The 14,034-nt window shown below is 40.3% G+C and overlaps 3 protein-coding genes across 3 annotated transcripts in view; 2 read left to right on the top strand and 1 right to left on the bottom strand.

Moving 5' to 3' along the window:
* Window positions 1–1,307, top strand: part of LOC141004718 (extracellular serine/threonine protein kinase FAM20C-like) — a 33,788-nt gene extending 32,481 nt beyond the window's left edge. The window contains exons 9-11 of the mRNA XM_073476381.1: window positions 468–549; window positions 664–723; window positions 1,034–1,307. Coding sequence (XP_073332482.1) covers window positions 468–549; window positions 664–723; window positions 1,034–1,307 — 416 coding nt within the window. The remainder of the gene's footprint in view (window positions 1–467; window positions 550–663; window positions 724–1,033) is intronic.
* Window positions 1,308–3,079: 1,772 nt separating this feature from the next.
* Window positions 3,080–10,982, top strand: baiap2l2b (BAR/IMD domain containing adaptor protein 2 like 2b). The gene is made up of 14 exons (XM_073476358.1): window positions 3,080–3,133; window positions 3,333–3,408; window positions 4,301–4,387; window positions 5,384–5,445; window positions 6,228–6,299; window positions 6,843–6,932; window positions 7,075–7,206; window positions 7,980–8,084; window positions 8,564–8,666; window positions 8,835–9,042; window positions 9,332–9,397; window positions 9,682–10,021; window positions 10,128–10,171; window positions 10,907–10,982. The coding sequence occupies exons 1-14, from the start codon at window positions 3,080–3,082 to the stop codon at window positions 10,980–10,982; spliced, it is 1,515 nt and encodes a 504-aa protein (XP_073332459.1).
* A 1,508-nt stretch (window positions 10,983–12,490) lies between these two features.
* Window positions 12,491–13,767, bottom strand: pvalb7 (parvalbumin 7). The gene is made up of 4 exons (XM_073466727.1): window positions 13,707–13,767; window positions 13,306–13,435; window positions 13,042–13,151; window positions 12,491–12,516 (listed from the first exon to the last, which is right to left on the bottom strand). The coding sequence occupies exons 1-4, from the start codon at window positions 13,765–13,767 to the stop codon at window positions 12,491–12,493; spliced, it is 327 nt and encodes a 108-aa protein (XP_073322828.1).
* Between the last annotated feature and the right edge of the window lie 267 nt (window positions 13,768–14,034).

Genomic DNA, 14,034 nt, shown 5'->3' with positions numbered 1-14,034 from the left:
CAATGTCATAGTTGCAATTTCTAGCATTTTGTGTGATCCACCTGGCATCACTGTTTTGTGTGGTCTTTGCCACCCATAACTACACCCAATGTCATGTGAAAGTAATGCCATGATGCACTGACTGTAATACCCCTCCATATCAGCTGGTTTTCAGTTTTGAAAGCTGTTTAAATGTTAATGTATATTCAGATATTTTTCACCCACGTGTGAAAACACAAAATGCCATCAATTTTGTTCAGCGTATCATTGTTTGAATTATGTGTGTAAGTAGCTTTTTGTCCAGATTTATGAAGCAAAACATAACAAAAACTGTTAATTTGAGGATATCTGTATTTAGTTTTAGCACACAAACAAGTTTTATGTTTGCATAGCTGGTAACAACAGAATACATAGCACTTTAGAGCTCTATAGAGGAGGTGTGAATTTTGTTGATAATAGTAATTCAATTCCTTTTTCTCCTCCTTGAGGTAACATGGACCGGCACCATTATGAAACCTTTGAGAGGTTTGGCAACAACACTTTCCTACTACACCTGGACAACGGGAGGGCGTGAGTATTGTTGGTGTGTTTGTGTGTGTCTCTGTTAATGTACTCCTTTATAGTGGTCACTGGCGTTGTAATTGTGATGTGGCTTAACCGACTCCGGGTCTCTTCCGATTGCAGATTTGGGCGTCACTCCAAAGATGAGCCTTCTATCCTAGCTCCTCTAGAACAGTGCTGCAGGTAAATACAAAAGTACAAGGAACAAGATCATATATGGTTCATTATTTTCTTTGTGTCGACTTTGTTGTCTTCAGTTAAATTCAGACTGAATTGGTTTAAAGAAATACAAACAAGCCCAAGTGTTTTTTCACCCATACCAGAATAATAATGGGTGCTTTGTGAGACTAGGAAAAAAATCACACACAATATGACCTTGGTATCACATAAAAGTCATCCCCCACCATTTTCCTCTCTCTTCCGTTAGTTCCTCCTCCCTAACTACGCCGTGTTATCCTTCTTTCTCTCCAACTCCTCCTCTATCTGGCTCTAGAATCCGTCGCACCACCTGGCTACGCCTGCGTCTGCTTTCTCTACCACAGTATCGTCTCAGTGACGTCATGAGGGCCTCGCTCTCCCATGATCCCCTTCACAGTGTGGCTCCACTGCTGGCAGAGCCCCACCTCGCCGCTCTGGACCGGCGCTTGAAAACTGTGCTGGAGACTGTAAGTCGGTGCCAAAAGAGACAGAGTGAAAACGGTGGTGATGATGATGTCATCTATGATGACATGGCCTCCTTGAAAGACACGGTCACACCTGCTGGGTAGGAAAGTCTGTTAATTTTGTTATGTTGATGACTACATGTCACACTTGCACATGCAAGATGTTATTAGCAGTTACATTAATGTCGTTGTTAAAGTCTTAGGGACTTTGACAGTGTCTTGGCATAGTTCCAGTTACAGTAAATCAGGTTGTATAAACAGAACAAAACATGAGAGGGGAACCGTAAATAGCCACACTAAACTTCCAGAAATTTTCGACAGTATAAATTCACTGTAATGTAACAGTGTCCTAGGAAAGGGCCAAATAGTCCTTCGTATGATGGGAAGAAACAATGGAACGGATTGTTGGATTTAAGACCATTTCCCAGGAAGTCATATATTGTATATATTATAATTATTATCAAGGACAGATACAATATTGAAATACAGAAGAGGCAGATTTTGTCATTTACTGGGAAGGCTGTCTGTTAAGTGTCTGTGTGTAGTGAGGGAGGGGATTTGTGACTACATGTGAGATGCAGGTTATTTTGTCTTGTAACAAACAATTACATTTTAGTTTTGTTGCTTTTTTTTGTCGTCCCTTGACAATAATAATTTTTAACACTAACACTGACTGTCTAGATCTGAATCAAGCTGTTTTAAAGGTAACTTAAAGATAATGTCAGATGCTATATAGTAGATTCTTTCCAATGAAAATATCTCTACTATGAACAACTATTTACTATCTACTGGACATTTTCCTGATTGTATTTCCAAATTATTTTCACCATATTTGAAATACCTTTTGCACTTTGTTCCTTTGATATATTTAAATAACATGGCTATTGTCATCACACTGAAACATAAACATAAACTGACTGTTAAAAGCAAATTGAAAAATGTTGTTTGTTGACAATAAAATAAGTTTTACAGATAAACTTTATTATTTTTATAATAATTAGAACTCAATCGATATCTGATACTGGCAATATTAGTTAGAATTTTATTACTTAAATGATGATTATCTGTTAGGATTTCTGCTACATGAGCAATAATGAAAAATATTTTAATTTAATTAATTTAACTTTAATGATGATGGGCAGAGAAGGTGATCCTATATTATTTTCATGTACTTGCTGTGTACAAGGTTTCCAGTGGATATCTCAAAGATACTTCATAGATGAGTCCTATGAAGCAGACGTATACTGACTTGGGGAAATGTTCTCATCATGTTTGAAATGTTCAAAAGCAAGTGTTTCTCATAGGTTCTGGATTAATGTATTTGGATCTAACTGTATATGAGTAAATAATATGTACATTTTCTAAGGCAGTAGTTTGTTTGACCAAAGCTGAGGTCCCCCCCGTAGGTGTGAGTCTACGTCACAGCTAGTTAGGCAGCTGCTTGTCCTACTTCTCCTTTCCTTCCAGAGTTTCAATCAATAATTTACCTGGCCCGGTCATATCGATGGCACCTACTCCCTTTTCTCTTCCCCTCGCTGGCTTGCTCGTTCTTTCCACGAAAACTGTTGATGACAAGCAGGTAAAAGAGCTCACTAACGAATGACAGAAGAAGGGAGAGAGGGAGGAAAGCACTATCGTTCTGTCAGACAGGTGTTATCGGTCTTTGGGACAACAGCAGGACCAGAAGGACAGCAGTGAAGTGACTTTCACTGCCTGAAGACGCTGATATCCAAAGATCGAGAAACGCCCGAGGAAACGTCTTCAGAAGTCTGAATGGGAATACAGACTCTTTACAGAAGTTTGTTCTGTCTCTGACGATCTTTGTTTTGAGGCTTTCTTGTTTTTTGAGGTTCATATTCTGTTTGAAATTGGTCACTATGTCCGGAGCCACCAGTGACCAGCTGCACAGATCAACTTTATCTGTCTATGTGGTGAGTTTATATTGTCTTCTTGTTCCCTACATTTGGATTCTGGTCGTGGTGTGGACACATTGGCTGTAATGTAGTATTTCAAACTGAAGGAACTGTTGTTCAACTGTTTTCAGTGATGTGTTGGTTTGCATGTTTATCACTTTATTTGTGTGTGTGTGTGTGTGTGTGTGTGTGTGTGTGTGTGTGTGTGTTACTGTAGAACCTGATGGAGCACTTCAATCCTGGCCTGCAGAAGCTCGTCGCTTTAGGAAACAGCTATGTCAAAGCTTTCCAAGGTGAGTGACCATGTGACTGACTGGTGGGTAGATTTTGTCATTGTTATTTTGATTGTCAGTTTACACATATAAATATGTGAATGGTGTCGTGTAATCTCCTGTGAGAGGAGCTAGAAATAAAAACTACACGCTGTAATATACAATCAAATGTTAATTAGAGGGCCTAATACTGTAGGTGCTGTAAGGATTGTGTTGTTTTAGTTGCAGAAGTAGAGGAAGATCACAAACCTGCTGTCACAATATGTGTAAATCTGTTGCAGTTCTTACTTGTTGCACTGAAAGTTTTTATCTGGGTTTTAAGCCGTTTTTAACTGCACCAGCTAGTCCAGTGACTGGGCTTGTATTGGGCATTAGAGTCGCACAGTAAAGTGACATGTTGAGTAGTAAGACAAAATTAACTATATTCCTCTTCATGTACAAATAAAATATGTAAAATTAAGTTTATATTTCAGTACTGATGCCTCATGTTTTCTTCAGACATGAGGCATCAAAGCTTGAACAGAATTTTTTTTCGGATCTCCCAGTCTTTGCCTCACTAATCCTTCCTGCCTACGTATCCCCAATCTTTATCGTGTGTTACGCTGGTAATTGGGTGAACAGCATGTATCATTAATGCACCTCTCTGCCTGATAAAACAAGAACAGGCCGTCAGTCACAGGCCAACAAGGCAGCGTGGTAAAACTATACCCACTGGCATGGGGCTATTCCTCGACCAAAATCACATATCACATGTCAGCACTGCGAGGCTTGTGTTTATAATGAATAGAGGCAGAAATGATTGACCCAATTAGGAGTAGTTAAACTGTCTGTTATGCTTCTCCAAAGCTTATCAGTTTATAAGATTTGAGAAGCTTTTAGTTTATTGTGTATTTTTGTGTGTGCGTGCCTACAGCCTTAGCTGTTTGCAGTGAGGCCTACTTCAGCGCTGTGGCTAAGATGGGTGACCAGGCCATTCACACGCTCTCATCCCGCTCTCTTGGTAAGTGTGTGTGTGTGGTTGTATGTGCGACTGATTACTGAGTCTTTCTATTACAGGTTTTGGCCATAATTTATAACATTAATTCAACAGAATTGTCCTCTAGAGATGGCCAAGTGCTCTATTGAGCTAATGTCAAGCCTGGTCATACTGTTGCATTTCAGATTGTAAAATACCACACGCTCACTCAGTAACCTTATGATTACACCCTTACATTACACCTCGTCCTCTCTTATAAATATCTCTGTGTGTGCTCGTGGTTGTGTATTTGTGTGTGCCTGTGCGCAGACTGTTGAGTGCATGCATGAGTGCATATTTTCCACAAGCTTCACTTTCACTCTGACCCTGGGGACGTGTGATAGCATTGTTAACGGTAATTAGCATTATGCTAACGCATCCCTAATGAGAGTGTGTGGGCTCACACATCAGCGCTAGCACACAAATACGCACGTGGCTCCGCTAGTTTGGCTTATTGAGAAGGTCAGGGAGCCACAGCGTGACCAGGGAGCCTATTGAGTGACAGCCTCTAAATTATAGATGGGGACAGTCTTTCAGCTGCACTCAATTCATTAGCTCAACCACAATCCATGACAATAGACAAGTCCAGAGGCACTGATAATATAAAGGGCTTGGCTAACTTTCCACCAGTCCAGCTGGCTTGATCGAAATGTAGATGACTTGAGTTGTGTTGAAATGTGTTAAATTCATATATCAAATTACTGAAATTCCTGATAAAATATCGTGCCTCTCTTTTGTAATGGACGTAAGATCACACAAAATAATAGAATTAAACATTTAATGAAAAACGTTTTGTTGCAGGTGCGTACAATATACATTGAATTTAATTGAATACATAATATAACAACAATATGACACTATAATACTATGTAACATTTAAAAATAGTTCCAAGCATTGTAGACTTTTTTCAATGTTTTAAATTCTGACTGCAGATATTTGATATGTGTGTTGATCTACCCAAGTCCTTTTGTTTTCAACAGGGGATGTCCTGATCCAGATATCAGAAACACAGAGGAGACTCACTGCAGAGATGGAAGGAGTGGTCAGTAGTTGTATTCAGTCAATACTCATGTTATCTAATCAAAAACACAGGATCAGAAGTGCTGGTTAAATCTTAAAATAGACAAATATTGAACAAATATGAACCACAATAAATTATTTCCCATGCGACAGGTGTGTCTTGCTATTTCATTAAACCCAGTTGACTTTTAACATAATCTTATCCACCTTATTCCAAGCTCCGATACTTTGCGCAAATTATTGCCGCGACTCACGTGTCTTAGAGTTATTTGTAACGCTTCTTAGATTTGAAAGTGCTGCCTGTCCGTACACATTTCCCCAAGTAACCTCACCAGGAAACCAGGATAGCATTGACACATCATAGACATTGTTGTCCTGAGTATGCTAAATTGCACAGCCATAGAAAAAAGCAGGTTATTCAATATTTCATATTTGGAAAGAGACTTTTGGGTCCTTAATTAAGAAATCTGTGAAGGATTCTGATCTTTTGACTCAGTACAAATTAAATGACTAAAGCTGAGCTCTGCAGAAAGCTTTTGGGAGACATTTGCTTCCATTTTGCTGCTTGTTGAAAAATTCATGGTGCTACTCAAACCCTTGGGCCTGATTGCAGTTGCTTTCAGTGATGTGAATAAGAAAAAGGTGGCCTCTGATAAAATAGTTGGTCCGAGGACGGGGCACATTTACATATAGATGCAGTCAAGCGAAACAACCTGATAATGAAAAATTGTGTTTGTACAAAGGGAAGGTTTCCGTAATGACTTGGCTACACCGCAGGGACACGTGTTTTTCTTCCCGCTACAGTTTCGATGGTTCCAGATAGAGGTGTTGCAAGCCATGGAGAAGAATGTCAAGTTGGATGAGGAGTACATTGATGTGAGTTCACGAAAGGGAAAAGTATATATTTTTTCATTTGTACCCTTCTGAGGACGAGTGGAGTTGAGGAGAATTTTGAAGAGCTTACTGAGCTATTTAGATTCAGAATATGTTTCACTGTAACGATTAGGCTGCTGTTATATTAAATATACTCCGTGGATGTTCTGCGTGTAATGATTATGACAATAAAGTTAAGAAAAGTAAAATATTTATCAGTATATTTTTAAATAAATAAATGTTTAGTGCAGTTACTATTTGAGTTTCAGGACTTTCCTGTTATTTCATGCTTTGTGGTTCAAGCTACTGATGTGTGCAGTTTTCTGAATGATCTCTCCTGAAATTTTACTTCATTACAGTAGTATGACAAAAACTATTTTTACATGTCCTCCAATATAAGACAAGAGAACTACACTGTAAGGCCAGATTCAGTTGAGAGTGAACTGTTTAGATCTTTGTAGAAAATGTCTGTTTGTGAAGAAATTCAGGAAAACATTTGATAATCACATCAGAGCTTCTTAAATCAAACGGTTTCCTGTGCCACAGGGGAGTCGCAGAGTGTACGAGCTGGAGGTGAGAAACCAGGCAGAATCTTTGGAGAAACAGCTCAGACGAGGAGCCTACAGAGACTCTCTGGTAGTTACACAAACACATAAACACTGCACTGGTTCACACACACTGAGATATACTGTACACAATGTACATCTCTGCACTCACACGGTCCAGCAGTAACACATCTGTACCATGTGTCATTTCTCATATGTGTTTGTGTTTTCAGGAGAACAGTGAGTACATGTTGTACCTGAGGCAAAGTCAGCAGGAGATTCTGAAGGAGGAGGAGAGGAGGTATCGCTTCTTAGCAGAGAAGCACTGTGGCCTCACTCAGTCACTGCTCTTCCTTATAAACAAGGTATAAACACGTGCGTGAGCTAACTTTGGGCTTGACCCCAGCTTTTTGTTTTTATGAAGTTGGCTCAGTAGTAAGTAAGCAAACAATTCCACAAAATTGCTAACTAATGAGAAAAATCTACATGACGGTCCACTAAAAACGTCTACCTACTGGTTGATGGACATTCCTTGTTGTATACATCAGAGGAAAATGAAATTACTCAGATTTAGGTGTTGCAAGGTATTATTGAGTCAATTAGAGCTGATGGACAAATAGAATTATAAAAAGTGATGAGAGTGTCAGACTTTAATGATAAATCTGGGTGGGGAAATTGAAAGGCAGCACTTACCCCTCCCTCATTACCACCTCTGTTGTGCCCTTGAGAAAGGCCCTTGTCACTGCTCAGCAGACAGAGACAGCAGATCAGATCGTGGTTGCTGAGCAGCTTCCAGGTATGAATGTGTGTAATTGTGTGAATGTGATCAAGGCATTCATAAAAAAGGGAGCGGTGCTCTCAGTGAAACACCACTGCATAAATGAAGTTAAAAAAAACCCAGGTGAAGGTGTGTGTAGCTGATGCCAAATTAACCCATGTCATCATCATCGTCTCAGCAACATTTACATGTTTTCTTTGAACCACCATGGCCAAGACATTTTATTATCAACATGGTAGCAAGTTGGTTGCTTTATGAAATTCATGTCTCAGCGTCCACTGTCTTATTCACTGTTCATTTGTGTTGCTGCCTGATCAGCTTGAGATTTAATGAGGCGCTGGTGTCTCCTTCTGTTCTCAGACGGGTGCATCTCTTCAGCAAAAGGCAGATGGATGGAAGGAGAAAGTGAACGACACCAGAGGGTCCAGACCTCGTACTCCCACTCATGTGGACCAAGAGGCGCAGGTACAGACGCATCACGTCGTTTTGTCAATTATCTTGATCCACATGAAGATTATACTCAGTCGATCAGCACATCTTGTGTTGTGCTGAAACTACCATAAATTATCTAATAGGGGCCTTGAGCCCTTGTTTTATCAGTATACTGCTTTATTAACTTTTAGTAGGAAGAACCCTGATGGATATTGGATGTAATCAAATGCTACAGCTCAGACATAAATTCTTTATTTTACTAAGATAATAATGCTTAGTTTTCACTGACACTGTTAGACAGGTATTAATTTACCCATATATTTATTATTGATGTTGTAGTGGTGTTGAATTGCACCGTATTGAGAGATGTTTGCATGACATTAGATATACTTTTCACACGTTTGTATATGGTCTATCAGCTGCACAGAACTTAAGCTTAGATACAATGACAAATAAATAGAATTTGAGCGGGAACAGCAGTCAGTTTACCTGCGTGTGTTGTTCCTGATCAGCTGCGAGGTTCAGTGAGCTCCCTGCTGCAGACTGTAGCCAGAGATGAAGATATGTCCTGGGCCAGGAGGGAGCAGCAGGCGCTGGGCAGAGTGCCCTCTAGAGGTGAGAGGATGACTGTACTTGAATGTGATTACGATCTGATAACCAGTGAAGCCAAACAACATCAGCAGTATTTTCCTCAGCAACATTCCATAAAAATAGATACTGCTCAGTACATTTGCATTGTGTAAACTAACATATGCTTTGTGCTGTCTGTTCTCCTCCGTCCAGCACCGTCTCCCATCCCCAGCCGTTCTCGCTCCAGCTCCGTGGGGGAATCTCTGGGTCTGGGTGGAGGGAGAGCCATGAGAGCCCTGGTGTCTCACCCCTCCTCATCCAACCCAAAGCTTCTGCCTTTCAACAGGGGAGAGACTGTCACCGTACTGGTCCAGGAGCCACGCAACGGCTGGCTGTATGGACGCACTGACAGCAGCCTGCGGTGGGTGGCTGGGATAGGAGGAGGATTTGCTTTTAAGCATTTTTACTTGATAATTAATCGATCTAAATGCTTTTTATGACTGTCAGTAGCCAGAAGGAAATGCAATTGATAAATCTCTGGCATAACTGTTGCCTTGTAGCCCTCTCCCTCCTCCTTGTACAGTTGACAGTGAAACCACAACGGAGATGAGAAAAAGTTATTATTGTATTAGAAATGTGAAAAAAGATGTTGTGGAAATGTTAACAATATTGCCGTTTGTCATGAGAACATGTCATGTTTTCTCTTTCAGTCAGGGCTGGTTCCCTGCTGCGTATGTGGCCCCAATCGAGGATTTCTCCAACACTTTAGCAACAAGGTAGGGACAGGTTGACCCCAGGAGTTAAAGAGCTCCTCACCTGAAAAAGTAGACCTACTTCTATATATTGGTCAGCATAAGACATGCTAAATTTTTATTCAAGCAAGAGACCAAATGTATTACATTTTTTGAGCACTCTTTTGTTGCACAGAATGATTGTATTAACGCCTAAAATGCATATTTACTGCTGTTTCTAGGAGGACTTTATTTTCTATTTATTCACCAAAATGTACCAGGTAACTTAGTATGAATCACTTAAAGATCCTATATGTGACCCCTCCCAGTGGTGGTTCCCTAAGAAGCCACAGTATGAACAATCTGCTGGACCCCACTGACACCGACCCATCAGAGAACAAGAGCTATGGAGATGTCCCACCACCAGCCACACCCAACCGCAGAGCCTCTGTAGACTTCCGACCGGTCTCTCCTCTCCCTGAGAAGAAGCTGGAGCCGGTCGTGGAGTCAAAGCCCGGTCAGACAAAGAGCTACAATGAACACCAGCCTCCACCTCCTCCCCCACCGCCTCCTCCTCCCTCAAATCAGAATCTTAGAAGGGGCTCTGTAGATTTTCGACCAATCTCTCCCCTCCCTGACAGGAAGGGTGAATCAGCATCTGATGTCCAGGTACCAGAGGTTTAATTCTGGAAATAATTTTCTGGATCTGTTCCATATAATGTAATCCAACTTCACTTGTTTTGGTTGTTCACACTGGCATATCTTCTTTTCTTAGGCATTATCACCCCATGGGCCACCTGAAAATCCACTGTTTCCCAGGTAATTTTCTTAGTGTGTATGGGTTGATAGAAAATAGGTTTATATTCCTTGATGAATTCCAGTACATTTTTGACATTTCTAAAGGGACACACCCCAAATCATAAATTCTGTTTATGTGCTGTTTATCCATCTGTATTTTTAGTGTGAGTTGCTGATTTTTTGAGATATCGGCTGTAGAGATGTCTGCCTGGCTAATTGCTCGTGGTGCTCCAGAAATCATGTCCTGCTTACTCAAGATAATCCACAGGCCTTTTGTGAGGAGTTTCACATTGGAGCTACAGTATTTCTTTCTACTGAATTACACCCAGCAACCGTATCACTGCATAGAAGGAAGTGTGCATCTACTCATTGACGAGACATCCCCGTGGCTGATAACTACAAAACTGTTGCTCACACCAAAACAATTTTAGAGGGATAAATAGGACTGCAGATAAGAGGAATAATACGTATTTTTGGTTTTGGGGGTGAACTGTTCCTTTGAGGATCATCTATCTAGACAAACCAAGGTTGATTGCTAATTCCCACCCCAAATTTTTAAACCAAAAATCCATAGTCAAACCTCTGAAGCATGCTCACTATCCACAGTCAAAATTTACCTTCTTCCAGCTGGGGTCTGCTGTTAGTTTCCCATCCTGGAGTGTGTGCACCTGTGTGTATCTGTTCATGACAGATGTGTTGACAGAGGTTGAGCATGTCAGGTATTGTGTTACATTTTTCGGCATCCTCTCGTTTCAGAGGCACAAACCCATTCGCCACCGTAAAGCTTCGCCCCACGACAACCAATGACAGATCCTCTCCTCGGATCCTCTGATCCATCCTTGTCATGCAGGCAGGGTTTCTGACCCAGATCTGCCGGATGAGGTTGTGGAGGCGGGATATACATTTTTGTTTCAGGAGAATGTAATCACAGCTCTGAAATGTGATGGCTTTTAGCTGGAGGGACAGTGGAAGGTTTGGTGGGCTTTTTGTACAGTGTTAGATTAGGTGAAGTATTTCTTCTAACAAAAGCAAAAATGAGATTGTAGTACATCTAGATTATTTAATATCAAAACCAATTTCATCAGCTCTTTGTACAGTATTGGAGTTTTTATAGATAGGCCTGTTTGTTTCTTATAGAAGAGATATTGAAGGATTAGTTACACATTTTTGGAAATATACTCATTTGCTTTCTTGCCAAGAGTTGGATAAGAAGATCAATAGCACTCTTATATCTATCTGCAGCGGGTTAGCTTAGCATAAAGACCGGAAACAGGGGTAAACAGTTAGCCTGTGTCAGCCAAGAGGTAACAAAATCCACCTACCAGCACATTTTTTTTAAAAACAGCAAGATTCCTTCTTTATCAAGGCTTTATGCTAAGCCTTGCTACATGGCTGCTAAATCCAACAACAAATTTGGCATACACACTTTCTACTAAGCGAAATGGACAACCATATTTTTCAAAATTTCAGACTATTCCTTTAAGCTGTTGATAGCTTATGCTTATTTTATTAGCTAATGTGTCCCAAATTAGAGTCTTTGGTTCATGAGGAATATAGGATCTCTCACATGACAGTGATAGTTTTCCTTGAAAGCCACAGGTTCTCAACTAGTGTTTGTAAATTTGTAATCCTCTTCACCCTCCTGTGATTGACATGTTTTGAAATGTTTAGTGCGTTGTTGTTTTGTGAGTTTAATATTTTGTGTCCGTTGTGAGTAAAATAAGTAAAGAGACAGTTATTACTCAAGTTTTCTTTATTATCATTTCTTTTCTCTCTTCACAGCTCGTCTTATATATCATTTTATCTACTACATCATCTGATCAGAGGCAGGGAGTGAGGAGGAGGAGATAGAGGAGATGAGGTGAGGTGAGGGAAGGTGGACGAGGAAGGGGAGTGGGAGGAAAGTGCACTGATATGTGAACATCTAGAAGTAAAATCAATCAGACAAAATGCACAACCTGAAATACACAAAAGAAGGAAATAAAGATTTAAGAAGTCTTCATAACATCTACACCATCTACAGCACTAGTACCACCTGTTTTCAGACCACAAACTATCTTCATTAAAATCATTTAGAATGATTCTGAAACCCATACAGCATGTGCGATTAAATATATATAAAAAATGAAAAAATTAAAAATGAAACTGATGCCTGTATGTTCCTCCTCACGCTGACTCCCTGTTGGCCTGCTTCTGCAGTGTTTTGTAGCGAGCAGGCCTCGTCTGACTCCATGTGTGGGGTCCCCAGGAAGGTGAGAGGAGTTTGAAGGTTGCAGTTACAAAATATGAATGCAGGGATGAAGAGGAGGAGGAAGAAGAAGGGGATTGTTCAGCTGGCCCCTACTCATGCACCAAAACCTCGAACTCTGAAAAAAAAGAATGAAAACATTTGCACAGGTGACTTCTACTGACATACACCTTAAAGACGAGGCTGGCAATGATTTATATTATATTCTCTATATGTTGTCACCACATCCAATGAAAACATAATTATGAATATTATATTCCTTATCTGCCAAAAGGTCCCTCTAAATCCAACACACTGGACTTTAAAAACACATCAGTGAGCATTTTATTTTCAGTCAATACGGCATTCACACCCTGCTGCTATCTAAACAGCCAGATATGTATTTATTCACTCCCAGCTGTTAAAGAATTGCTTTAGCCGGGTTTTAAAAAATGAAATCAGATATTTAGATATCTGTTTTTAAAGACTTGTACGTAAAGTACAAACAGATGGCTTGGGGCAAAAGAGTCAAAAAGTAATAAAAACAGATTTATACATTGTTCATAAAAAAATACAAACTTTCTGGTGCCGACTAGACCTTCCATCACCCCTACTTTTCTTTTTTCTTTATCATAAACTTCATTATGTTTCTCCGTTCTCTTACCGTCAATGCCGATCTTGCCATCTCCATCTTTGTCTGCGGCTTTGAGGAATGCTCTTGTCTCATCGTCAGTCAGATCTCTGCCCTCCTGGGAAAAGCCCTTCAGTACATACCTGAGAAAAGCACAGGGTGTTGCAGAGAAGCATCACTGTAGGACAGTGTTAATGAGTTAATGAACACATGACATGGGCTTCCTACAGTATGCAGTCTGTTATCCAGGCCCGGCCTCCTTTTTAGTGTGTTTTTGTGTCTGTGTGTGTTCCTCACTTGAGCTCTTCCTCCTCTATGAAGCCGCTACCGTCCACATCCAGAACCTTGAAGACCTTCTTGACGTTTTCAGCTGTCATGGCCTTCATTCCCACCATCTCAAAGAACTTTTTGGGGTCGAATGTTTCTGCTACAAAAGGCAAGACAGAACCAATCAATCAACGCTAATGTTCACCTTAATGTTAGCCAGAAATCTTCTGAAAATGAAAATCAACCTCAAAGGATAAAATGAATTCTATCACAGAACTGTGGATTTAAATTAATAGCACAGACAGTTAGCAATATACATAAAAAAATGTGTGTGCATTTACTGTATCTGTCAGTATCTAAAACTAACTTCTGGAACTTTGTATGTCTGTTTCTGCTGAGAATACCACATGGACTGGGCGACTGTTACGGACCTGCAAAGGCATCAAGAGCTTTCTTGATCTCCTCAGCTTTCAACAGATCTGTCATCGACATTTTGTCAGCTGGAGAGAGGGCCAGAGAGGGAGAAACAGAGGACATGAAAGGTGCAAAGTTAGAAATGAAAGAAAAGTATTTCAAGCTGTTCAAAGCAGACAACAGCCAGAGCAGAAGTACAACAGTGGAGGGTTTGGTACAAAAGCTAAAAGCCAAATTTAAACTGTTAAGTGTGGATCTGATCTGAGAACTTGATGGCCATTAACTACAGGTCTGACCTAGAGATACTTAAAGACTGGTTCATTGGAAATTAATATAGTCTGTTAG

The sequence above is a fragment of the Pagrus major genome, chromosome 1 (assembly GCF_040436345.1).
Source record: "Pagrus major chromosome 1, Pma_NU_1.0".
NCBI classification, from domain to species: domain Eukaryota; kingdom Metazoa; phylum Chordata; class Actinopteri; order Spariformes; family Sparidae; genus Pagrus; species Pagrus major.
The sequence above is the reverse complement of the archived record's forward strand: the minus strand, read 5'-3'. Positions and strand labels throughout refer to the sequence as shown.